This window comes from Pezoporus flaviventris, unplaced genomic scaffold (genome assembly GCF_033815535.1).
Source record: "Pezoporus flaviventris isolate CSIRO_AGI_PZ_B2104156 unplaced genomic scaffold, CSIRO_AGI_Pfla_v1 ptg000013l, whole genome shotgun sequence".
NCBI classification, from domain to species: domain Eukaryota; kingdom Metazoa; phylum Chordata; class Aves; order Psittaciformes; family Psittacidae; genus Pezoporus; species Pezoporus flaviventris.
In genome coordinates, this window is record NW_026892561.1 from 13,096,694 (window position 1) to 13,123,316 (window position 26,623).

The 26,623-nt window shown below is 46.3% G+C and overlaps 1 protein-coding gene across 1 annotated transcript; it reads right to left on the minus strand.

Moving 5' to 3' along the window:
• Nucleotides 1-1,573: 1,573 nt before the first annotated feature.
• BOK (BCL2 family apoptosis regulator BOK) lies at nt 1,574-21,052 on the minus strand. The gene is made up of 5 exons (XM_061451728.1): nt 20,729-21,052; nt 19,617-19,955; nt 15,633-15,761; nt 7,723-7,886; nt 1,574-2,074 (listed from the first exon to the last, which is right to left on the minus strand). Exons 2-5 carry the CDS (start codon nt 19,837-19,839, stop codon nt 1,949-1,951), a joined length of 642 nt encoding a protein of 213 aa, XP_061307712.1. The 5' UTR covers nt 19,840-19,955; nt 20,729-21,052; the 3' UTR covers nt 1,574-1,948.
• Nucleotides 21,053-26,623: the final 5,571 nt, after the last annotated feature.

Genomic DNA, 26,623 nt, shown 5'->3' on the forward strand with positions numbered 1-26,623 from the left:
GCTGCAAGCTTTACACACAAAAATGTACCAACCCCAGGGCACCACCAGCTGCATCCACACTGGGAACTTTGTCAGTATAAGCCCCACCACCCCCCTTTTTATTAGTGCAGCCAAAATCTGCCTAGACACTGTCAAAGGCAGAATGCTGCTTTGATACAGAACAGGAAGCTTTCTCCTCCTCAGGGAGGGTTTTTGCTGGGGGACTGGGGACAAGGAGAGGTTCTCTTCCCAAGGTTTTGCTCCTCAAGACTTACTTTTCTATTGAATAAGTAGATTGAGCAGGTAGAGCAGCCTTCACTGGGCCCGGTGCCCATATGTCAAAACATCAGAAGAAGTGCAAAAGGCTAGACCAGTTAAAAGAATAGCTTTAGCACTGTGCAAGGGTATAACCACCTACATATCCTCTGCCAGTGTTCTTTTGGTCAGAGCACAGCACGGTACTTGCTAGCAGAAATCTGTTGCACAGGTATAACCAAAACGTAAAGGCTTTGCTTTATTCTCAAACCATTTGTTACTTCTGAACCGAAGGAGTGAAGCCCCTCTAAACACAGGTTGCGGGAGGGAAATCAGGATTTAAAAAGCACCAGACAAACAGCAAAACCTCCTGTAATGCAACATGTGCTTAACCCAGAGCAGAGTTTTTCTGCAACATCATGCTCCTGGGAGCAAGGCACCTTGCTGAGCGTCTCGTTGTGAGGCTTTGGCAGAGAAGAGTCTCCACTGCCTTGCCTTGCAAACAGAAGCAGGGCCTCAATATTGTCAGTGAAAACACCATGTTTCTGACATGGTAACAACATGGGTTAAATTTCTGTCATGAACCAGGCGAGTTGTAGTTTTAACACGTTAACATGTTCTACCAGGGGAAAAGCTGGAATATTTTTAGCATGGCCTGAGTGTTTGTCTCTGCACTGCTCTGGCCTTTTTTGGAATTTTTAACTTTGGAAACAAATACAATACCCTTTGCAATAGTGAAACACCACCTATTTTCTTTTATTGTTTGCCACACAAATGACTGCAAGTTGTACTCCTGAAGACATTCATCGAGAAACATAAACCAGCTACATCTGACACAGCTTTCCCCTTTCACAACTTAAACATCACTTACTGCTTCCCTAATTCCTGCCCATGCTCCCCAGCCTTTCCTACTTACATGCTTAGTTCTGACAAAACCCCAGTGGAGAAATCATTCTTCTTCATTACAAAATGCAATTCCAAGTTATTGCTTGAAGGCATTGCCCCTTGCTCTCCTGTTTGAAATGGCACGTGCACACCAAGAGGGGTCGATGAAACACACTGCAAACTGCATCCCATGCATCTGTCCCTCATGCAGTCCCATTTCCAGGATATGCCACGGACAAGCATCTGATGACAGTATGTTTGGGCTTAATCACAATAAAACCCCACAGCTGCATTTTCCCCTCCACTGTGCAGTGCTGGGGACAGAGCCCAGCAAGTCAGAGTTGGGTATAAAGAAGGAGATGGAGTTTAAGCACAAGAGTAACAAGAACTGATGCAAGGCAAGTCTGCGGACTGAAAGGAGAATCACATGGAGAGAAGGAGAGACTCTACCCATTTCAAATAATACCCCCTTCCTCCTCCCCTCTGCCTGGCACTAGCATAAGCATGGAACAGAGCCATAAGACACCGATGTCAGACAGTCCACACTGCACACAGCTGCAATCAGCATGCCCAGGGACTGGCAATGTCCAGGCCACACAAGCAAGTCCCCAGGCAAACAAGACTCTTGAAAGGATTAATGGTGAGAGTCTCTCCTGTGGGTGCAACAAGGAGACTGTGGTTGATCACTTGCTCCCAGCTGAAGGGAGAGGAGAACAAGCCTTCTGTCTGACACGGGTCTTCTCTTCCTCCTCTTCAGAGACTGGCACTACCGCTGCTTCTGGAGTGGGGGAGGAGATGGGGCAGGGGGGTTGCACTTGATGACTTGAGTTCATCTCTCAGGCAGCAGGACGAAGAAGATAGCCTTGAGGAAGTGACCAAAGCTGCAAACAGCGGACACGAGCCAGTGGGAGCGGAGGCTGGGGTCAGTGTTCACCACGCATTTTGTGATGTCTGCCTATAGTGGAGGGAACAGAGATCGTCAGAGAGATGCCTTGAACCACCTCAGCCACCAGGGCAAATTCTCCTGGCCCCACAACCCACAGCACCTCACCATCATTGCTGCAGCTCCACTGTGCCACACTGTTCACAACACAAATGTTTGCTCTGACACTTCATAGAATCATAGAATAGTTAGGGTTGAAAGGATCTTAAGATCATCTAGTTCCAACCCCCCTGCCATGGGCAGGGACACCTCACACTAAACCATGTCACCCAAGGCTCTGTCCAACCTGGCGTTGAACACTGCCAGGGATGGAGCATTCACAACCTCCCTGGGCAACCCATTCCAGTGCCTCACCACCCTAACAGGAAAGAATTTCTTCCTCATATCCAACCTAAACTTCCCCTGTTTAAGTTTTAACCCATTACCCCTTGTCCTATCACTACAGTCCCTAATGAAGAGTCCCTCCCCAGCATCCCTATAGGCCCCCTTCAGATACTGGAAGGCTGCTATGAGGTCTCCATGCAGCCTTCTCTTCTCCAGGCTGAACAGCCCCAACTTTCTCAGCCTGTCTTCATACGGGAGGTGCTCCAGTCCCCTGATCATCCTCGTGGCCCTCCTCTGCACTTGTTCCAACAGTTCCATGTCCTTTTATTTGTTGAGGACACCCGAACTGCACACAATACTCCAAGTGAGGTCTCACAAGAGCAGAGTAGAGGGGCAGGATCACCTCCTTCGACCTGCTGGTCATGCTCCTTTTGATGCAGCCCAGGATACGGTTGGCTTTCTGGGCTGCGAGCGCACACTGCAGCCGGCTCATGTTCATTTTCTCATCAACCAACACCCCCAAGTCCTTCTCCACAGAGCTGCTCTGAATCTCTTCTCTGCCCAACCTGTAGCTGTGCCTGAGATTGCTCCGACCCAGGTGTAGGACCTTGCACTTGGCATGGTTAAACTTCATGAGGTTGGCATCAGCCCACCTCACAAGTGTGTTAAGGTCCCTCTGGATGGCATTCCTTCCCTCCACTTCCCTTCCACTGTGAGTTATAAAATTGGGCTCAAGAGCTCTACAAAACACATTTTCCTCATTCTGCACCAAAAAAATTCAATATCCCCTTTCTTCACTCCTGGGGAAAGAAATGCTACAGCAAGATTGTCAAGCATCTTCCATTTAGAATAGCTCAATAAGAGAAACTTTTATTCCCTTTTCAAAAGAGCTAGGAGGGCTTAGCAGTATCAGCATTCCCACCCTTTTCTGTAAAGTAAGATGCTTCCCAGAGGTTGTCCTGTTTAATATCAGCTCAAGTTGCTTGTACTTTTTCTCTTCCCTTAATGTTTTATTTGGAATTCGTTCAAGCAAGCCAACCCTCAATTTAAATCTAAAGCAATGCAAGCTTTGTTTGTGGAAATATGTGTGCTGGCAGAGATGCCTCCCAGACACGTGGGCCAGATTTAAAGATCGCTTGGGCAGCTGGCTTCAAGTATTAACAAGAATAGAAGTTGGCCTGCAATGAATAAAAATGACAACAATCCAGCAAATTCATGAAGACAGGATCTCAGCTGGCATTGGAAAGAAAAGGTGGAAAATATCTGGAGGGTAAAGCAAACGGGACAGAGGTAGATAGAAAATTGCATCTTCTGGTGGGGGAAACAAAGTTCCTTCAGCGATATAACTGAGTTTGATTAAACTCCAGGCTAGCACAAGGAGACAGACGGACTGTAGCTCTGTAACAGAGGGTGCTCTACTAGCACATCCACTTGACAGTTTTCAAAAATGCCTTTTGGGTGGCAAATGTGAACAAGAATCAGGTCAGAAGGGGGCAAACAGCTTTTTCTTTACAGGCTTAGCTCAGCGGTTTTCCAAGTTTGCCTTCTGACACAGGTCTCTCATTGACCAAGCAGGGGGAAGTCACACTCTCAACCCTGAGATGTTCCTGCTACAGAACAGGACACAAGAGCTACTGAATACAATAATCTTTACCAGTATTTCTGCCTGTGTTCAAGACATTGAGCCTCACCTGACCAACCTTGGTAATAACCAGAAGAAAACAAAAGGTGACTGAGGGGACAAATCCTCATGCCCTGGTAGTGAGTACAGCTGCACTAACCGACTCCACCATGATCTTCAGACCAAAGGTCTGTTGACAGCAGTCTTGAGGCTGGCCTCCCACACATTTCCTCACATTTCACACATAGAAGTCTGAATGGCTGGCATGCTGAATCACCCTTGCGCTGCTGCTCTTCAGGGATCACTAGGAGATGCTGAACCCACAAAGAACTGAGAAGTGGAGACTGCAGGAGGAATGAATACAGGCATGAAACTATGGGCAGAAACAGGGTGACAGGAGGAAATGCATTGTAGAGGGAAGTAAAATGGGTCTGCCTAAAAGCTTTCAGTGATGGCTTAGCAAAGTCACCCTGTTTGCATTTGAAAACAGTCTGACCTTATTCAGCCTACCCAATTTTAGGGACCTGCACCATGTCATATTTAAAATGCAGCTGTGTCAAGCTGTCTCTTTAGTCAAGATAAGTCATAATGTGCAGTTACCAGCCTGAACATGTATTTAGATGTTAAAGCAGCTGAACAATAATAAACCTAAGCTCTAAACGTTTTAAGTGCCTCATGTGAACCAGTACAAAGCCCAGCTATGAGCACTAGGTTGATTATAGCTGCAGAAGGTTGACTTCCAGACGAGAAAGTGTGGACTCCCTACTAAAGGCAATGAACTCGCTGCGGTTAATCAAGAGGAGCTGCAGTCAGAAGAACGTAACAAATTTGCATTGTGCTTGCTTAGATAAACAAAATTGCTCAGCTGTTTAACAACTCCCTCAGCTACTGTTATCCAAATAAAGCATACCTGATAAGCCACTGGAACTGAAAATAAAACAGGCCTTTTAGTCTTGTGAGGCGCTGATAATCTGCTGCAATGTCAGTTTTATCTTTGCCTGTTAATTGTTCAAACGAGTTCAAGTCCCATGCTCTTCTCTGCAGCTAATGTATGTAACAGATGCTGAAAAAAAGTAATAAAAACCCCCTTTCTTTTCTGCTGAGACTGCAAACTCTCCCCAGGGAGAGATGGTGCCTTAAAAGGTGAAACATTTCTTGTTTCTCCTAAGAGGTTTGTTTTGGGTTGGGCTTTGAGGGGTAGGGTCATTCTCCATCCTATGGAGATGGTATCAGAACCTGCTGCTAAGCAGTTCAAATGCCTTTTCAAGGTCTATCACCGTGGCTTTTGTGGGACAGCTCGAAGCACAGTGGCTCCTCTTGGCAGGCTGAGCCTGAGCTGATGAGTAAGAGATGGGGACTGTGTGTACAGGGGAAAGGAGGATTCCGTACCAAGACAAACTAACAACCAGCAGATGAACGGATCCCCACTACAGAGTGATTTGTCTGGCACATTTGTAAACAAGGCTGGGAAATTTCACACTGCAGTGCCTGGATCAAGAGGAACATTCAGGAAAGCACAGCGCAAGATGGCAAGAGGATGAGCAGCCTTTCCCCAGACTGAAGGAACCACTCATTTCTAGAGGGAAAATAACTCCTTGTTGCAGCCCAAAATTGCTGATAAGAGTACTGGAGACAGGCTGTAATCAGCCCAACCCAGCAGCTTTTACAGTTGCTTAGCTTGATAGGGGGCAGTGAGATTGGCTTCCCTTTCCTAGGGCCAGATCCCAAGAGGAAGCAGCATATGTTTAGCAACTTCAATAGAAGTATGCTTGCCATACAAAGAGGGATCAGGGGCAGAAGGACCTATCTGTGGATAGGACTTATCTACTCACCTTCAAGGAACTGCTTCTGGTCTGAGGATGGGTTTTGTGGCTTGTTTGCTACGCAACAAACTTTAAAAATATATCCATTTGGAACTATCAAAACACCCAGTTTTGAATTCTAATAATGTAATACAAAAATTAAAACAAGATGCTAACTTATCAGAGCATGCATGTCTTACCAAAACAAAGGAAAAAAATAGTTGGAAACTAGGAGGAGATGTGTTCCTATGCAACATTTCAATTTTAATGAAACTGGATTTTTTTCCAAAGGAAAAATTGTTTCAGAGAATACATTTCAACCATCTCTACAGGTACCCAGTTAAAGTAAGCCTCAAATGATAGTGAGGCAGGGATTTCAAAGGCAGGAACAGTGCTACTTAATCAGTTGCTTTCCCAGGATTTCCTCTTCACCTGCCTCAGCACAATTATTTGTGCAAATGCAAAATGAAACACTTCAGGACATTCAGATTAGAGGTCACTTTTCAGCCCAATCAAGCAGTTCCCTGACTCAGTTGAGAACACAAAGTCACATAGCTTTAGACAGGGCAAGGACGATTTAAGGTGGCAATCACACTTAGCAAACGCAAAGGATCCAAATTCAGAACAACGCCACTTTTCCAATTGCCCTTTATCAAAAAGCTGCTTCACTCCTGGAGAAACTGGGTGACTGAGTTAGGTACAGGCACATCTGGGGGGGCCTCAGCACAGAGAAGCAATGTTCAGTTTGGAAAAAGACATCTCTCTGGTCTGAGTGGGGCTGGGAGCCTGACCGTTTCCTGATGGCTTGGGAATAAGCCCTCTTCTTGGGAAGGAGGGGATTTGCAACTGTGGCTCAGTCTGGAAAGAGTGCATATGTCGGGAACAAGATGTCCCATGATCTCAGTGGTGGCATATGGCAGTATTTACCTCCAGGCAGCATCCGCCAGCAGTACAAAGTGCTTTTGGTTATATTGCTCCAAGAAGAGTCTATATCCCTGCCAGAAAGGCACAAAGACCCTGGCACATCTGTACATTACCCAACTGCTAACCACTTACATAGCCAACCAGTCAGCTCAGTCTCCTGGGGAGGTCACTAGAAAAGTGTCTGGCTATTTCACAGCACCAAAGTAAAGCTCTTACTCTGAACCATCCTTCACAAGAGCATTGTATTTTCCATTGGGTAGAGAGAGAACCAAATAAACCAGATGCTTAAAGCCATATAATATGGAATCCAAACCAGTGCAGAGCAGCACCATGCTTTACCCATCGTCTCAGAGCAGTCCTATGACATAGCCAGGAGCCCTCCCACTGTGGATGGGTGTTATGAGTGCCCTTCAAAGCATAAGTGTGCTACAATTTGAGCTACTTCAGAAGTTATTCATGGAACACTCTAAAGGTCAGGGAATGGCACAAACTACTGAGTTTCAATATCCCTTTCAAATTCCTTATGGTGGTAAGTCACGTTAATATACTAAGCTTTGATCTGGAGAACCATGGAGCAGATGAAAGGGGAACTAAGTTGGCAGGCCTCATTTTTTTCAGTTTCTAGAAAAGAGCTGCCCAACAGAATGACCCCTCTTTACAGTCTCTGGCTATGACTGGCTGGCAGCTCCAGAGGTGTGCAGGTCAGGAACAGAATAGGCCTTGGTGAGCTAGGATTGAATTATTCTGGCACAGCTACACAGGAAGCTGAGGACCAAAGCAGCTGATGCTGTCAAGGACAGGACCAGAAGGCAGTAAGAGCTACATGGAGCCCAAGAGAGGTGTAAGTAGGACAGTGGTGGCTGTGGAAGAGAATCTCATCCAATGTTTTTCTGCTCAAAGCTGCAGTGGGGATACTCTGGCTTTCATTAGCTGGGATATTTTCTGGTCTGCATGTGTGGGAGCAAGCTCAGTCAGACAGCATCTCTTACCCAGCCTCCTCTCCTCTTCAGCCATGTCACCAAGGTCTTGCGGACAAACTCCCCCAGGCAGTCTACGATAGTGTGAACCATGGCTGGCTGTGCGTGCCGCACACAGTCCACTGACAGCCCAGCTGCCACAGCATAGAGAGACACCACCTTGCCCCATGTTATGCCTGTGAAAAGAGGAAAGGTCATTCAGATTTAGATATGCATGCATAGCTTGGACTTGAATAATCAAAGGAAACAGCTCTCCTTCCTTACACATGCCTACTGCATGTGTGCAGCTCCAAGTTCAGGTGCAGCCACAGTTCTGCATGCTCTCCATCATCTGGGAAAAGAAATGCTAGGGTACCAGGAGTAGGGAAAATGCTACACCTGGAGAAGCAGAATTGAATGATCTGACCTGGACATGGTTTGTCCCCCTCTCAGCACTGGCTACACACCTTTGGAGAATGCAGCCCAAAGGTACCATCAGAACAGTGAAAATGTGCACCACCAAGGTTTGTATTGTTATTAAGGCTCAGCCATACACATGATGCACAGGAGGTGATTGAATTCAAAGAGTTTGAACAACCTGGGGATTTGCCACCAGCACAACTCTTAAACACCCTTTAGACAAAGTGTTCCTGTTTTTTTTAGATCAGAGGAGACTGTTCCAATATGACGTGCAAAGCACATGACATAGGAAGAACATCTTCCATAACACAAGAGCAGAAAAGGAAGGCAAAGGTACAGGGCCAAGGGGGTTGGTGTTCTCCTTGATGCAAGGAATATGACTCAGTCTCCACCTGAAAACAAGGTAGCTTCAAGAATTTGGCCATGCTGCCCATAATCATTAACATTGCATATCCTGTCCCACTGAAGGCAGTGCAGGGACAGAGGGTCAGTCAGTTATCTAATCTCCTAGAAAACAGCCTTCCTGCTAGGCTGACCTGCCAGCAGTGAATGCTCCGTGGAACTTGTCCCAGCAGCAGTCATCTTCCTGTTAAGGCTAGCGATGAGTGCTCAAGCTCAGTTCTGGACACGAGACACCCTCTCTGGGTCTCCCTCACAATTTGCCAACACCACTGGGCATAAACTGCCCATACTTAAACATTGCAGCTGGCACTCCCTCACCAGGCTTTTATCAGTGACCTGGAAACATAACCCTTCTGTACCACAGCCCAATGGCACACGGATTTCCTTTGGATCTGCTAGGTAGTTGAATTCCCCCTTAACTTTATTATCTGGAATAGCAGTATTCAATAAGTAGACTGTGAAGTATTTTACAGTGTTAGGTCTTTATGGAATCTATCCAAGGTCTCTCTCAAGTGTAGCCAGAAGCCAGGTGAAGTTTTGGTATTTAAAAACCACACAAACCACTTCTCGCTGGGTTGCAACAAGAACGAAAAGAGGTGAGAGGAAGGAAAGATTTGTTCAGTCACTACATCTAAGGACCAGGAGGGACTAAACACACAATCAGAAAACTGGATGTGCACAGCTGAGAAAGCAAACCCTTAAATATAGTCAAAATAAGGAGTCTCTCTCTTTCCTTCACTGCACTCCCAGATCCCCCAGGCACCCTGCTCTGTCTCTTTGGACTGGAACTCCAGACTCCACAGCAGAGCTCCTCACATTCCTTTAAAACATGCACAGATTTCATGAGCATTTCCAAAATCCTTCCACTTAGTGCCTCAAAGGGACACTCGCAGTAACACCTAAGAGAAGCTATTGAAATGTCAGCCACAGCAACGGCTTGTTAGACTGAAGAAAACCCATCCAGCGTTTCAAAAAGGCCCTTTTGCACTGATGCAAGACCAAAATTTACAGATTGCTATTTTGTAGCTTTGCAACAACAGTAACAGCAGTAGCTGGGTGTCTCTGGTAATGCTCTGTCCTTCTCCAGTGCTATCTCCAAGATCAGAGGAAGTTACTAATATAGCTAAATTGGCTGTTATTCTGGTTTTAGTAGGTCCTGTGGTGTCCCTTCCCAAAGCTGTCACTCAGGAAGTTCACTGCCTATGTGGTATTCACACTGTTTATCTTTCTCGCATTGTGTCACCATGACAGCCAGTGGAACGAGCCAGAAAGAGACCATGAAACCACATGAGAAAATACTAGGCAGAAGGGTTCTCCTGGCAAGAAACAGGCTGTCCTGTTGCAGGTCAATACATCTCCACCCAATTAAAGAGGGTGTAATGGGTTACCTCTTGCTGAACACAGTCTCCTGGACTAGAGCCACAGCTAGCTTATACTTAGCCTTAGTGTAAGTCAGTTTGTACAGTTCTCCATCCCTGCAGAAACGTGGCTCCTTGCATCTTGAGTTACATGAACCAAAGTTACCCAGAATTCTAGGGAAGAGTTCACTGGCTTATACCCAAGCTCTCACTGACAGTGCTCTTTCTTGAGTATCTGAAGCAAGCCTGTTAGCTTTGAGGTATTTACATGGCAGTCACTAAGACTGCCAGGGAGCTGAGGACACCCTGGTAGAGAGAGCTGTAGTCTTGGTTAGCTTTATTTTAAACCCAAGCTTCTCTTTCCAACAGAAGTGTATCCACAACCTATGAAAGATAAAGGCTCAACAGACCCATGATTTCCTTAACACACAGGAAAGCAGTTTGCCCTACAGATGTGTCAGTTCAGGAGTCTCTTCTGAGGGAGGACAGAGAGAAAGCCCTTCAGCTCTGGCTTCCCTGCCAAGGCTGCTGAATAGCGGTGCTTGCTGCAGGACTTGTGCAAGGTGAACTCTTCCTCAGGACACTGACAGAGCCCCTCTCCCTTTCTCAAAGACAGCAGAAAGAGGGCAAGCTGTCGGCCAATGCTCATCATAGTGATAGATGTGAATGGGTCAGCGGTCACTTTCCATGATCCTCCTCTTTACAGATCATTCCTATAAGGGTCAAACCAATTTGTCAATCTGCTTTTCCTGTTACTGGCAGAGCTGGGCCACAGGGGTGGGAGAGGAGGAAATCTCCTGATTCCTTGGCATGGAGACCCCTATTGCCACTGCTGGAGGCAGAAGATGGAAACAGCCTCTGGCTGGGCTCCTCACCTGAGGCAGGAAGGCACAACTTATGCTCCTGTTCACACAAGAAGTTGTAGGAGAGCCCTCAAGCAAGGGAAGAGCAGACACCTCTAACAGCTGCTCTAGACCAAAGCTAGGCCATGCCTGTGCCTGGTTCCTCTGCCCCAGGAGGGCTGCAGCAGCCACCCAGCCCCAGGCAGGGCAGGGGCACAGCTACAGCAGCCCCCATCTGCACTTTTCCAGCTCCATTAACTTTTCTCTCTCAAGAACTCCCTTGGCAGGGTAGAGGAGCCCAATCTACTACTAAGGCAGTGCCTCTGCTCAATGTGATGACCAGGCCAGGGTCAGGGGGACCCTAGGTTCATGCATACCCTGGCATAACCTGGAATTGCATCTGCCCAGTGCACATGAGCAGAGAAGACACATTGTTTTGCTCAGAATTCCTCAAAGGTCTGGCTGCCATCCACATTGGGTGAAATGAGCACTCATCACCCAGCAAGACAATCTACTCGCAGCTTCCCATTGTTTGGGCTAGCATGCACAGGAGCTAACAAAAAGAGGGAATGGAAAGCTGGCGCAGAAAGGAACAATAAAAACATAGAAAGTTCTGAGGGATCTGCTCACAAAGGTGGAACAAAAGGATATGGAAAAAGTGAAAAGTTGCTTAGAAGGCATTTTAAAAAATAGGAAATACAAGTTGCAGACCCAAGGCCAGTCATGGAGCTGGAGGTATGTAAACACTGGCGAGCCCAGGGGAAAAATGAATTAGCAGAAGACTGCTCTTGAAAGCGTTCCTGCTGCATATGAGCTTGTCTGCCCCAGGGGAGAGCTGAGGAAGCCATGAGACACAAGTGTTCAGAGCACCACACTATCCAAGGTTACTCAATTAAACTTCCCCCTGCTCCACACAGCATCAAAGCCTAACTTGCAAATCAGACCTAAGAGAAACATGATCAAGGGCTACATTTCAGCCACTGGGAGAATACAGCCAACACAATATACTCTCCTCTGGTGGACAGAAAGAAGCCCAGAGGGATGTGCACAAGGCAGGAAGCTCAGCTCAGAAGGCCTAAGCGATAAGGAAGCCATGGGATGCATTTCTAGCAGCATTTGCTGCTGTAGGGGTAAGTATTTTCTCCTAAGAACCATCACTGTTGTACAGGGTTCACTTGAGCCCAAGCACTCATGATTAAAAAGTGACGAGCAACCAATACAAGCTTTGCAAGAGCCCACATACCTGGCAGCTCTTACTAACCAGAAGAACCTCTTTCCTTTAGGAAGGGAAAATGCATCTCCCTTTTCTACTTCTGTTTTTCCACAAAGTGACCCCTTCCTTCTGGGATTTATTTAAACAGCTAATGTAAATGCCAGCTCAGCCAGGCCCCAATCCAAAGCCTGTTAAAGTCAGTGGAAAGTCTCCTGCTGGCTGCAGAGCAGCTTTGGACCACGCACCAGAACCAGTGGTATTGTCCCAGCGGTGATGCTGCTGCAGATCCTTCAGCATCCAAAGCAGGTCTGGCTTCTGCAGTACCAGTCTCCAAACACTGGACTCTCATCACCCTCAATAACTAACAGGGAAGCAAAATACAGCTTAAGCCTTACCATGCTCTGTGAAATGCACACTTTCTGCCTGTATTCTCAGATGTTAATGTAACTGGGATTCAAGCTACATCAGAAAAAAGCCAAACCTGAGATAACTGGAATAGACACTCCTCTAAAGTTGAATATGGCACAATGTGCCCACGCATTGGGACCAGAAAGGATGCCAGATGTCCCCAATCCATCTAGGACTTGTGCTTAGTCAAGAGGTGCAGACTTTGGACCGGAAGCAAGCACAGCCAGTGCTACATTGTGAAGACTCAAAACCAGGCCAGAGTGTGGAAGAAGGCCATGTAAAGGATTAAGGAGAAAAGCTCTTCAGCAAGATAGAGTCAAACCCTCCCCCCCCTTGCTGGAAAGGCAATGTGAGTAACTAATGGGGCTCCCCAGACTGTCTGGGCACTGCAGTATCAGACTGAAGCTATTTTCTTAATAAACTGGACAGTGAAAACCAGACTGGAGATGCTTTAAGCCATTGGTAATTGGCATGAAAACTCAGACTGCACTTGAGCCTCTGGTTTCCTCTGCTCAATAAGAGCCTCTTTGCTCTGAACTATGAAAAAACCAGGAATGAATGTCTGGCTGCCACAGCCAGCTCTGATTTGCTGGATTTAGCATTAAACGCTGAGTCCTGAGAATGCAGTTGGGATCCAGGAATGTTAAAAATCAGTGAACTCCTTCCCCTCTGCAGCTCATCAGCTTTCTAGCAAGAAAAATTACAATAGCGGATTGATAAGTACACAACCCCAGCCTCACACTCACAGGTTATCCTGTTAGTTGCTCTGAGGCAGAGGTGGGAAAGAAGAAAAAGAGGAGCATACAGAGCACTGGGAAGATTTGAATCCACCCCCTGTGCAGGCAGCCAACTGCCAGCCATTTAAGCAGCACGGTGTCCTCAGACAAAGGGCAGCACTGGCAACAGAGCTTGAGCCTGGGCTTCTACCATGTTCCCAGTGTCTCTATCATCTCCAGCTTCAAAGGGCTGAGTCCAGATCCTGTTCTTACTGTTCTGAAACCCCCAACTTTAGAATCAAGAGTTACAATTTGTAGCTTTATATTCAAGAAAACCTTTTTAAACCATCCACGCTTTGCACTTGACTCCTGAGCTAAGTTGAAGAACAACTTCTTCTAGAGAACAGCTCTTATGAGGAGCGGGTAAGGGAAATGGGGGTGTTTAGCCTGGGCAAGGAGGCTCAGAGCAGACCTTATTGCTGTCTAGAACTATGTTCTAGAGGTTGTAGTGAGGTGGGTGTCAGTCTCTTCTCCCACATAAAATGCAGTAGGACAAGAGGACAAGTTGTGCCAGGGGAGGTTTAGAGTGGATATTAGGCAAGATTTCTTCACTGGAAGTGTTGTCAAGCAGTAGAACAGACTGTCCATGGAGGTGGTTGGGTCATCATTCCTGGGAGTATTTAAAAGACTTATAGATGTGGTACCTAGGGACATGGTTTAGTGGTGAATTTGGTAGTGCTGGGTTAACTGTTGGACTCGATGATCTTAAAGGTCTTTTCTAATCTAAATGATTCTATGATTCTAAGAACACACACAGAAAAATGCAGCTCTCAATGAATGTGTCAGTATACATTGGTGAGAGCAGGAATCCCAGGAGCCAGCAGGACCTTCTCCCCAGCATCAGGTTTTTGCAGCACAGCAGCATGCAGCCTGCTCCACCCACAGCCATCCACCTTTCTGGCTTAATTCCCTGTCACTTCAGCTTTGGAGGTGGGCCAGTCCTGTAGTCAGCTATAGTCATCCAAGAAGATAACCTGCTTACCTGCAATGCAAATACCTGAGCCTGCAAACTTGACCTTCATTTTTCTGCAAGCCTTGACACAAGTGAAGCTCAGCTCTAAGTGACAAGACAGGGCACCCGCACTTTGAACACAGCCACACTCAGACATTCCTGACATACTTGCCCAGCTCTTGCTTTCCAGGCCCACAGAGCCTCCCAAGCCAGCCCACTGCAAAGGCAATCTGCATTCCACGCATGATCTGAAAGAATGCCGAGGGCTGCAGTGCTAGCCACAGAATTCAATTCCATACATTTCCTATGACACAGCGTCAATTTTGCTCATCCAGGGAGGACATCTGCCCTGCTCAACCTGCCAGGAGCCCTGCTTGAGCAGTCCCTCTCAGAGATCTATTTTGTCATCTGTTGTGATTCAGGAGAGGATCTGTGCTTTCCACCACAACACACTTTAGGTCTGAAGGCCAGGGTGCCAGCACAGGGCTTCTCCAGGCTGTCAGTGGTTCCCATACAGTTCGTCCTCCTAGATAAGCATAGCCAATTGTGAAAGTAAAAAGGGTTTGAGTGAGGAAGCCTATCTGAAAGCACAACAAAAACCTGGACTTCTATCCTACTCCCAAAGTACAAGAATTACATTGACGCTTACCATGTCAATGTCACTGGATCCAGTCCTTTCACAGTACTATCCTGTGGCAAGTAGCTCTCTTTGGTTTTTTGTTTTGTTTAGTTTCCAGTCTCTAACATCTATTGTCCCTTCCACAGACAGCACAACAAGACATTGCAGAAAGCCTACAAACCATGTCAGGACTTGCATGACATAAATCTCCATGTAAAATGTTTCTCTTCCCGTGGTTCCCACCGACTGCATCCCAATGACAGGCAGCGACTGTTTTCGTGGCAGACTGAGGCTCTGTTGCAAGAACACAGCACAGAATGTATCCTTGCTTTTGACAATCATCTCTGACACCAGTCAAACAGAAGCAGAGGAACATTCACACCTAAACAGCGAGAAGGACAAAGCACATGCTCATCTGGAACAGCTGCCCTTGAGGGCCAGGACCCTCTGAGTGTCAGAAAGCAGAAGCAGCAACTGGAAGCAGCAGGCTCATTGCAGTTCTGGCTATTGCTGTGGGAAAGGAAGCCAGAAAGAGAGGAACTCCCTTGTGATGAGTTGGTTCTGGCTCCTAGCATCAGCAGTGTGAGCTGGAACAAGGGAGACTCCCATGTAATGAATCTTCTCCTGTTGCCAATGATGAGCAAAGGAGGTTGGAATGAGTGGCCTCCCTGTGCAAGAAGGTAACACCACCTCCTAACAAGGAAGGGCAGGAGATGCCTTCTAGAATGAGAGAGAACCTGCCAGGAGGATATAATAAAACAGGGCATTTCCCTGCCAGAACAACAGAGCATAGCGGAGCTGTCATTAAATCATTAAAGCAGGGCACATTGCCAAACTGCCCTCTCAGGCCCCACCTTGCAGGCTATCCCAGAAATATGCCTTCTCTGAGAGAGGTGGCTCCATCCTGTTCCCTTCCACCCAGCCCTGTCTGCGTATCTGTCAGGGCACAGTACCTGCGGTGAAAATCTGTGCTGCCACTGCCAGGAAGGCATCTGTCACCACTGTCTCCGAGTGCAGGGAGATGTTCAGTTGGCGGGCGATATTCCGGTAGACGTTGGGGCGAATGTATTCCAGCTCATCCCCTGGAAACAAATGGTCAGGAGTCAACATGCGGAACACCAAGTCCTGCTTTCACCACGTAGGAATTACAGCTGGGGCCACCTCACGTATCCCTTCAGCCAAAGAGACTTAACCCCAGATTCACCTTAGTTTAAGCAGGCAGCAGGGTCATTTAAATGCAACCCCTGCTACCTGCAGCCTGCTCTCCTAACATCCCCTGTGCTTGGGGGACAGGCAATAGCCCTATACAGGTGGTGTAGCTGCAGTAATCCCCAATTATAAATGATGTTTCCCTGCTGCCTGTCTTTCCTCCAGTGCAGGAGACAGGCCTCAGATAAGCAAAGCCATCTCATTTTTCTTTGGAAGTGGAAAGGAGGCATGTACATCTATGTAAGCTTTTGAGAGATACACCCTTTCTCAACACCCCATCAGACTTGTACAAAAAGCATCAAGATGAGAGTGACTCAAAAATGCTGGAGGCTGATGAAAGTCAAAGATCCACCCAGAGCTGCATGACGATAATTGTACAGAGGCTATCAGCTCAGCTGTTTTCCTCTCACACAGGCACTTGAGTGACGATCTTGTCTTTCTCTCCTCCAAATGGTTAAAGAGATGTTCTTTTGCCTGGCTCACTCCTCAGCAACAAGGCTGCTGACACACAGAGACACACGCTTTCACTTCCAGGTTGTTTTTCCTCCAGCTGGGAAATGTTTGGAGGTGTTAGGCTGGCTTGAAGATGAAGATGGAAATACCAAGGACAAGCAGAGAACCTCCTCCCACAGGTTTGAGCTATGGAGCACGGGCAACAGCAGTGAAACTTATCCTCTGTGGCAAAACAAACTGTTTTTCAGCAGTAGAATTAATAAAGCTCATTATATGTATATTAAAAAAAAATCCATTCCAATGGATTTGTCTATTGGTGTTCACAGATATTTAATGAGGGTTGCACAGCTGCCATAGGAGCACGACACAACGCATACATTGCATGGGACCAAGGCCCTTTTCAAATGGAGAGTCCTATCTGGATTTAGAAGGACACTCCATGTCCTTCTGCACAAGGGTGCTGTAGGGCACCCAGGGAAGAGGAAATCTGGCACAACAGCCTTACATCCTACTGCAAAACCCAGATGACTTGCCCCAGTCAGATGGCAGATTGATCCTCCTGAAAATATCATTTTTGTGGGAACTAAAAAGGAAGATGCCACCTCAATCAGGAGCTTGTTACAGAGTCAGTAGCTATTGATCCTTAAGTCATTTAGCTGGCACCCAGCACAGCATAGGCAAAGACCAGCTCTACTGAATACCACAGACGAGCTCTCCAGGCCCTTTATGAATGTGGGATTGTCTCACACAATCTGATGGCAAGAGGAAACCCTGCCAACATATGTTCAGCCCTGATACAGGAAAACCTTAGTTGCATTACTCAACAGCTGTTTTCTTTTGCAAGGAGCATACAGGCTTCCTGGTAAATGTAGGGAAATAGGGATAGCACTGCCTGTGGTTAGTGGAGATGGAGGCATGGGAGGGTGGGATCAGCACTTGGTAGCTTGCCACCGTTACAGTTTTTAACAAGCAGTGCCTGGAGGCCACAGATGAGATCAGGTTTTGGTTGGAGGCACATGTGTTGTTAAAGCAGGCCCTGCCCTGAAGCAATGCACAGGGCAGGCAAGAGCATTGACTGAAGAAAAGCACTTGGAAAGCAGTCCCAAGTTGAGGGAGGCTGCCTGCCCAGGCAGCCACAGGTCCTCTCCAGCAGCACCTTACATTGGTGGCAGTCCTTGGTGCCCATGTTCCAGTGCCTGACTGTACACTTTGCAACATCCAGAGCAATTTTTGTGCTTCTCCTTGTTCCTCCAGGAGCTATGGAGGAATAGTCAGGACAGCAGTCACAATTTTCACATGCAGAAGCTCAGTTCAGTGGTAAAAGGGCACTTGTCTGGGTCTTAGCCGGAGGAGAGAGACATTCAAATAAACCAGACCTCTGACACCTATGGCAGGTTGGTCTGGGGTATCTCTTTGGCTATACCATTAAGTTTTACTAACTCTGACTCAATTGCACTAGTTAGCTGCTAATCCTCACTGAGCTGATGGGCTCTTGCTCCCCAAGACTGCAACTGCATCACCTGTGCCCAGCACCTCCGCTCACCCACCAGCCAGTTCATCAGACTCCTTGTGCTCAAGAGGGCTAGGAAATACTCCAGCTTATCATCTCCATGGGCTTCTCAGCACTATCACTGAGCAAAAACTAGCCTGCCTTGTTGCGCTGCTTAGCAAGCAGCTGAGCACTACCATTCCTGGCAGGTGGCTGGGTACTACTTGGACTTGTAATGGTTATAGCAGCAAAGGGGAAAAGAAAGACACAGGCCATGTGGCAGGCAGAGCTTCTGAACAAACAGGATGAAAACAACTCTTCATCCTAACGAGGAGGACTGCTCACCCTTCTTGTTGCATGGGTACCACAAACAGATTTGTCAGAGAAGGCGTCAAGTTCTTGGGACCGTCAGCCAAATCTTTCCATCTGGACACAAGTAAGTAACCGGAGAGTCATTCAGAAGACGCCTTCAGATGCAGTCTGCCACCTGCTTGCCCTTTAACATGTTCCTGGCCACCCACAGAAGATCTGTGCAAACAGATCTCAACCCCCAACCCAGGTAGAGAAGAAATGGAGTTCAAAGAGGCAGTAGGATTGACAGAAGAACAAAAAAACCTCCAAAGACCAAACAACCATTGGAAAAAAAGAAGTAAAATCAGCATAGGAGAGAAAAAGTGGACAAGAATAAATGAAAAAGAAGTCACTAAGAAAGGGGAGAAAATGGGGAGACCAGCCTGATCCTGAGTTTGTTAAGCCCAGCTAAAGATTACTTCACCAAACTAATTTGAACTTCTGTAAGATTAAATCAGATGCAAATGTTAGTGGTAGTTTCCAAGCCAGATGTGAACTAATGTACTAGCCTGCAGGCAAAGAGGGATGTCAGAAGCAACTTCTGAGAATGAGGGTGTCAGCATCCTGAAAGACAAGCAGCTAGACTTGAGAACAGGAGGCTAAAACCTAAAGCAAAAGGCCAGGCAACTGTCAGCATTTAGTAGGTGCTGTTGTTGTAAGCACAACTCCAGAGTATGTCTTCAGGTAGCAGCCTACAGGCATAACCTTCAAATTGCTCCTCCTGCACCCTGGCAGTCACTTGTCCACGATGAGGGCTGGAAAGTTTGGGCAGTGTATGACAGGCAGCATCAGCCAACTCCAAGAAGAAGCAAGAAAACTCATGTTTTGCTCACGATTCAGGCAGGCAGAGGAAAATTAAGCACACTGTCATCATCCTGTCATTGAGAAGGGGCTTTTGCAAAATCTCCAACACACATGGTCTAAGCAAGTACACCTTGCTGCTGGGCAAGCAACTGATGAAGCACCGAGTCCAGAGGTAGCAGAACTCTACTAGATGGAAGTTTGGGTTGCATCTCGAGAGACAAGTCACATCTGGAGAAAACAACGCAAGACCTGTTAAAGTGCCAAGCTGAGAAAGACTCCTGCAACTACTGTGAGAACTGTTTCACAGCTGGAGTCTTGTGCAGATAAAATTAGTTTGCTGTTGGGCTTCATTGGACTGCATGATGCTTTTAAGTTGTTCCAAGTCCTCAGAAAAAAGTAGCTCTGCAGAAGCACTGCGCTGAGCTGTGCTCCAAGGGACTGATAAAACGTAAGTAAATGAGCTGTTTAGGGAATATGACTGAAACAAAATCTAAATGCCCAAAATAGAGAAGAAAACCCTCTGTATCATCAACGTGAAAAGCCTCTTGGCACTCATCAGTTCCAGAAACCTTAGCCTGGTCTGAATTGCTCCATATAGTTTCAGTTCCCACCCATACCTGCAGGCACTTACCCAGTCGCAGCAGTATGGTGGACACCTCGGCCAGCTTACCGCCAGGCACTGGTGCATTGTACTCAGGTTTGCTCCAGCTGACACCTGCTCGAATTAGCCTGGAATTGATGTAGTCTCTGCAGAGAGCCTTGGCCTGGGACACGAGCTCCTTGTCAGTGGGAGACCTGTCAAAAACCTCCATCACCTCTGCAGCAAAGACTGAGGAACGGCGTAGCACTTCCATCTTTGGCTGCTCAGCCTGCACCTCCACATACACTTGCTGGAAGGCTGAACTGGTGCCTTACATGAGAATCTGCAGGAGCCGTGTAGTGATCCTCTGGTCTCTTGATCTCATTTCACCTGGTGAATAGAAGAATCTGTGAGTCCTTTAGTGTTGCAAAGATGTAAATCAAAACCCCAAGTATTGCACCTTACAGTTATGCTAAACATAGTAGTGTCATATTTGCTAAATATGCCTCTTACAGACAAGGGGCAAAATCTTCCATCCTTCAGCCACTCTCACTGGCAGCATGACACACAGAGGGGCTGCAGTTTTGAACTGTCAAGGTGTTTCTTCTTTCCCAGTTCAGATTCAGCAGTCCTAGAATTACCCTTCAGAGAGACTGGATGGTCAGAGCGTGGAAACAATTCGTAGAACATGTAGACAATCTCAGCTTGTTTCAATTAAACTGGGAAAAAAACAAACCCTGAATCCCAAATACCATCTCTGGTAACCTCAACCAGATGTCAGACTTCCAGCTCAGTAGGTCATGGATCTTTCTGAAGAAATGCCCTATTGCAAGAACAAGGGCACAGGAGCATCTGCAACATGCATACTATTTCTCAAAAACCTTTGGCAATAGCAGAGAGAGCAAACAGAAAAGCAGATTTTAAAGAAGTTTTAATGTGCAAATACCTAAAGAGAAAAAGAATTTTCAGAGGCACCTGAATTCATTTGTTGATTGGAGTTTTTTTACCCAGCGCTGCCTCTGAAGTCAGAGTGAGACCAGTTTTATTCACTTGTTAGTAAATGTATTTTTCAGTCCCCAGTTTTAGACATCTACTTACAACAGCAATTTTCAAACAAAATAAAACCAGTTATTTTTGTTTCTGCCAATGAAAAATACACTTACCTCTCACGTTGCACTCATCCCCCCTCAGTGATTTCTTTTTGGGTTTGCTTTCATGCTTCTCTGGAAGATCTACATCAATGAATACCTGGTTTAGCATTCACAGGATACTGTCACACTCGTCCTCTGCAGAGCCAGAGCCCCAGACTTCTCCGTCTGACGCTCTGCAGGGCTCACACCAGTGCTTTCTTCGCCGTCCCTGTCAGCCTCGCATCCCACTGCACTCCACCGGGATTCTCCGGGCTTGCTCTGCTGCTTTTGAGGCACCCAGGCGCAGAGGAAAGCTGCTAGCTTTGGCCTTGTAAGGAAGATGAAATAACCGGGAGGTGGAGTAGCTATAGCCAGGGAGCCACGCTTTCTCCTCCCCTTTCTTCTCTCTTAAGGAGGTTCTACTGCCATCACACAGAGGCTTTGTTCAAGGACTCATCTTCGGGGTCAGGGCAGGAGAATAATTTCTGGGCCAGGTTATACCGTCCCATGTAACAGACAGCGAGGAATGCCCTGCTGAAACAGGAATAGCTCCTGGTGAATTCCTGCGGTGGCTTTTCCAGTGTTGATGCTGGGTGGTCCTTTTCATACAATAGCCACGTTGGGGAACTGCAGGTTGTCATACTTCAGCAGTGGGCTAAGCACACCAGTTCAGTAGAAATGAGATGATTAACAGCCTGGGGCTGAAGCAAGTGGTGCTTGTATTCCCCCAAACTATGAGTAGTCTGGCTAATGAAGTGGGAGTAGTTTGCCCAGAATGAAGTGCTTTGCAGGAACATGTCCATAACATCTCAGTGTTTTAAGAAAGCTAACATATAAAGTTTAAGGAAAACACAAGAAGTAGTTTTAGAAATAGAAGTTTCCTGAAGACAAGAAATTATACCAGCCCAGATACAAATTCTCCCCAACAAATAACAATGTGTACACTAACAACTGGGTACCCGGCATGTTCAAATTAGAGCCTTTCCAAAAGGAGGTTAGAAGCAAGAAGTAACTCTTGTCATCTCTTGCTTGTCACCTTTGAGAAAAGAAAGAGTCAAACACACCTCTCAAAGGTGTTGATACACAAGTACAACCTTCACCACTGCCGGTCTCAAAATTCAGGGATAAAATGTGAACTGCATAAAAAAGCACTATTATATGATGCATCAAATACTGTGGCCAACATCCAACACACAACTCATGCACATGTCTTGACACAGAGCATGCGCGTTGGTCTTCCATTACCTGGATTGCTGGAGATTGCTTTACTGCACTGGGAAAGGAGCTGCAAGGAAGAGTCCTCTTTCTGACCTGGCTTCTTCTGAGAAAGAATCAGGTTAATGAGAGGTACACAGTGCAGTCAGCAGGGGCTGCTGAAATACATGATGTGATCATATTAAGTTGGCAACAGTGGCTGTATCTCCAGCTGAGAGAGCTGGGCTTGTTCAGCCTGGGGAACAGAAAGCTCTGGGGAGACCTCAGAGCAGCTTCCGGTGCCTAAGGTGGATGACAAGAAACCTGGAGAGGGGCTTTTTACAAAGACATGTAGTGACAGGACAAGGGGGGTGGCTTTAAACTGACAGAGGTGAGATTTAGATGAGATATTAGGAAGAAATTATTCCGTGTGAGGGTGGTGAGGCCCTGGCACAGATTGCCCAGAGAAGCTGTGGCTGCCCCATCCCCGGCAGTGTTCAAGGCCAGGTTGGACGGGGCTTGGAGCAACCTGGTCTAGTGGAAGGTGTCCCTGTCCATGGCAGGGGATTGGAACTGGATGAGCTTTAAGGTCCCTTCCAACCCAAACCATTCCATGATCCTATTTGCTCAACGCTTCTCTCATAAATTTGTTTTTATGCACCAGCCTCCCTCAAATATAAATACAGTGACAATAGACAGATGCCTGTCCCATAGAAGCTGAAATCAAGATTCCTGAGATCCTGTGCTCCTGCCCATCCCTCACCCACCCCTCCTCTGCAGAGTGTGCCTGATGGTCTTTTGGAAAAATCATATTTGTGCCTTCGCAACTCTGATGGCTGAAAAAATCATTAAAAATTATGCCTTAGCTTCCAGCAGCAGCTGACAACTTGAAACCTGGGTCCTATTTAAACTGTCCCTATTCAGAAGGGCTCTGAAACAAAAATGAATGCTTAAATATCAGTTTTGCTTAACTAATTATGTTTCCCAGAATTCTGGCAAATATTCAAGTGTCATGGTGCCTCCCAGCTCTCTGCGGGTGCCAACCCCATCCCACGTTGTTCCCTGCAGGATGTAGCACCTGCTTAACTTCCACCCTGCAGCAAACACACAAAAACTGGAAACATGAAGGCTGTGTACAATAAGCCAAATTTTATATATAAAAAAGCCCCATACAGCGGTGCATGGTATTCTGCTTATATTATTTACACACTAAAAATACAGCTTCACACTGAAAGGTAGCAGTAAAAATAGAAGAAATCACAGCATGCAGTGTTCAGCTGAGCTCAAAAGAACAGAGTGTTACAATCCTGTCAGTGGATTGAGCTGCCAGTGTCATCTGAGCCCCTTTTTTCCTAGTATGTTTAGGCTGTAACACTTAAGAGGCTGGATCTATACTGGAAAACCCTTGTGCCAAGGAAGTATCAGGAAAACAGTGCAGAAACAACTTGTATCACCCCAAATCACTGTTCCCAAGGTAGCTACTGCTGGCATTACTGGCTTGAAAAACAGGATCCACATCACAGTTCCTGCCACATTTGGTCACCCATATCTCATATGGGGCCACCAAACCAGCTTAGAGCATTCATACAGCATTCATCACAGAGGTACCATTACATTTTATAAGTATGTCAAGTGGAAACAAACCTTGGAGAAACCACATCAGCAAGAACACAGCAATAGTCTAAATGCGGGCAGCTTATCCGCGATATTGAATAATTTAGCTGTTAGAGCTAGCTGTGAGCACGCTTGGCTTATGAAAGGCTCTGCACGACATGGTTTCCTGCAAAAGCACAAGAATAACCCTGAGTGCCCTAGGAGGGAATTTGCAGCCTTGTTCACACAGCCTGGTTTCTATCAGAGGTATTGTTTTGTTTCACCTCTCAGTGCCAACCCCAGCTACTTCACACAGCCTACAACTCCAGCAGGAACTGCACACTGTAACATAGATCCGATGCTCTAAACCACCTGCAGAGCAGGGACTTAGAAAGGCAGAGGGATGCCAGAGAGCCTGGGAACAAAGCCCGCTAACCCCTGCCTGCTACAGAATGTTTCCCTTCAAAGAGAAGATGCTCTGGCACTGTAAACAAACCATCCCTGAACCCTCTTCTGCATTATCTCACCCAGTCATAGCATATTGTCTTCTCTCCGCTGCCTCTTTCTGTCTGATTTTTGCAGCAATACTTCAGTTCTGTGTTTGTGCAGCTATCACTTTCCACAGCAAAAACACCTACGATGTCAAGCTTTAGGTTGCAAAACCATACAGGGGAAACAGGGAGGCTGGAAGAAACACTTCTTTGTGTACAGAAATATTCTGCCAGCTGCAACAGGAAAACAATACATGGAAGTAGCAGCTTAATGGGACCCAAGCAAAACACTGAGGCTTTTTGAAACTTTCTCTTGCTTCTGAAGGGCTTTATTCAAATACTCCTAAAAGCCAAGCAGTTGTTTGCATTACAGGTGATAGGAACACCCTGGAGCATCCTTCCTGGAGCAGGATTTTGCAATGCCAGGTGTCACATCCTGTACTAAAGAGGCCGTGTCACTGTGAACGTATCTTCCACAGCCTTTAGATGGTTCTCCTTCATGAGAATATGGGTGTAGTGACTTAAATGCATCGAGTTTAGCTATCAGTCCACTACTTAGATCTCTGACAAAGATTAGCACTGATACACAGTATTTTCTTCTCTTAATCCTCTACAGTGCTCACTACCACTGTAGACACAGCTTCCTTGTTATACGTATGTTTTGACAAAGGCAGAAAAAGATACGATGTACTCCAGAACTGATGGACAAACACAGTGAAGGGGAAACCATAGCATGAATTTGTTTTTTTGTCTCATTCTAGCCATTTATCACCCCCAAGGTTTGGGGATCATTTCACACTTACACACAAGATACGTACACATGGACAGGTGAAGATAGGCAGGTGCCTCTGCCTGCAATGACCCTAAAATCTCAAGAGTGTGAAGTAGGTGCAGGCACTTCTGCATTAGCTCAGCAGCATTTATGAGCTCTGACACATTTATCTGCTGCTTTGAGACACGTGCTGGTGCACAGACATGTTCTACACAGGAATATGAATTTCTGGATCTGATAATCACAAGGCAGGACTCTTTACCCTGCACACATCTTCGTGCCCTAAGCATGCTCCAAGGGATTTAGACTCAAATTTTGCATACCCGGAATGTAACACTACTTTTAATTAAACCCTTTGCTGATTTCAGAAGAGCTCTTCAGGCTCTTCACTCCTGGCCTCTAGTGCTGGGCAGGGCAACAACTATGCTTTTAAAAAACCCTGTCTTTTCAAGTTGTCAGACAAAGAGGGCAGGCTGATGCCTCCAGTGTGCACAGATAAAGTTTGGAGTGTGATTGCTTCATACGCAGTTGATTATACCATACAGCATTTAGGCCATTAGGATGGAGATCCACCCTGATTGCCAGCAAGGTGTTTCTACACACTAGGTACACCTCAAGACTTTGTGGAACTCCATGTTGACAAAAACTTTCTTCAAGATTGCTTTGGTTGACAAGATTTACCTCTCTTACTCAGTGGGGCAGTATAGGGCTTTTTTTTTGGCAGCAGTTAACTAAAGCAACCTTCACATCCAGCTGCTCATACCTGTTCCCAAATTGTCCTTCCTCATTACACGCTGCTATAACTTTGTGGTTGCTGGCTTGTTGTTTTTCATCCATGTGCAACAAACCTTCCATCCAAAGGACATCTGCAGATAGAGTTGAATTAATACTACCAAGGTAGCTGCAAGCAGAAGAAAACAATTTCAGCTTTGCCATCAAGACAAACATCCATGAAACTGTAGCACTAGTATTGTTTCTGCATATAAAAATGCAGGTGTGGCAATCTGGTCCACTGCAGAGGATAGAGAAATGCTGACAGCAGGTTATTGACAGATCCTTCTGCAAGAGCAATGATTGCTTAGCATGGGTGGGTTTCCACCTCTTTTAAGATGACAGCTTTCATGGCTTCTGATGAAAGAGATTTTAACTCCTAAGTTAAAATCTTAAGGAGGAAGGGGAGAGACATATAGCAACATTTTGTTACTTGACATAGAGATACCTGAATCAGGCATGTACAATAGCAATTCCTTCCTTCTAGCTGAAACATGAGTTTGATCAAGTAGATATTCAAAGGAGGGTTGCCTTACATTTGTTGGCTTTCAAATTCATCATCTCCCCTCCTTCAATTGGAAACCTTTGGGTGAGAGTGTTTACATGTCTCTGAAAGACAGTTGTGTGCAGTAGCTGCTCTAAGTATTTGGGATGAGGTGATGCATGCGCCTATTGACGGCCAGGGAAGCAGGAAAACACCACTGTCATCATTAGTGATTCCTTCCTAAGCTCCATGGTGCATTCTAGTCATTTTTCTGGACTCTCAGGAAAGATCTGCTACAGGACTTGAACCATCAGTTCAGCAAGGAGGCTCATAGTGCTCTGCTTCTTGCCTAGCTCGCACATCTCCACCAGTGCATCAGACTGCAGCACTGGGCATGGGCATGACAGCAGAAAACATCTGCTGGATGTTAAAAAGACATTGCAAAAGATGGTCAGAATGGACCCACTTCAGTCAAAGTGATTTAAGTCAATTTTAATCATATTTAAAAATCAGCAAGCAGGAAATGTTGTTTGAGGTCACTGATTTTAATCTCAGTTTATATTTGTTTCTAAGAGAGGGTGAGTCTCAGACTTGCAGGAATTAAGACCTGTTTATTTGCATCT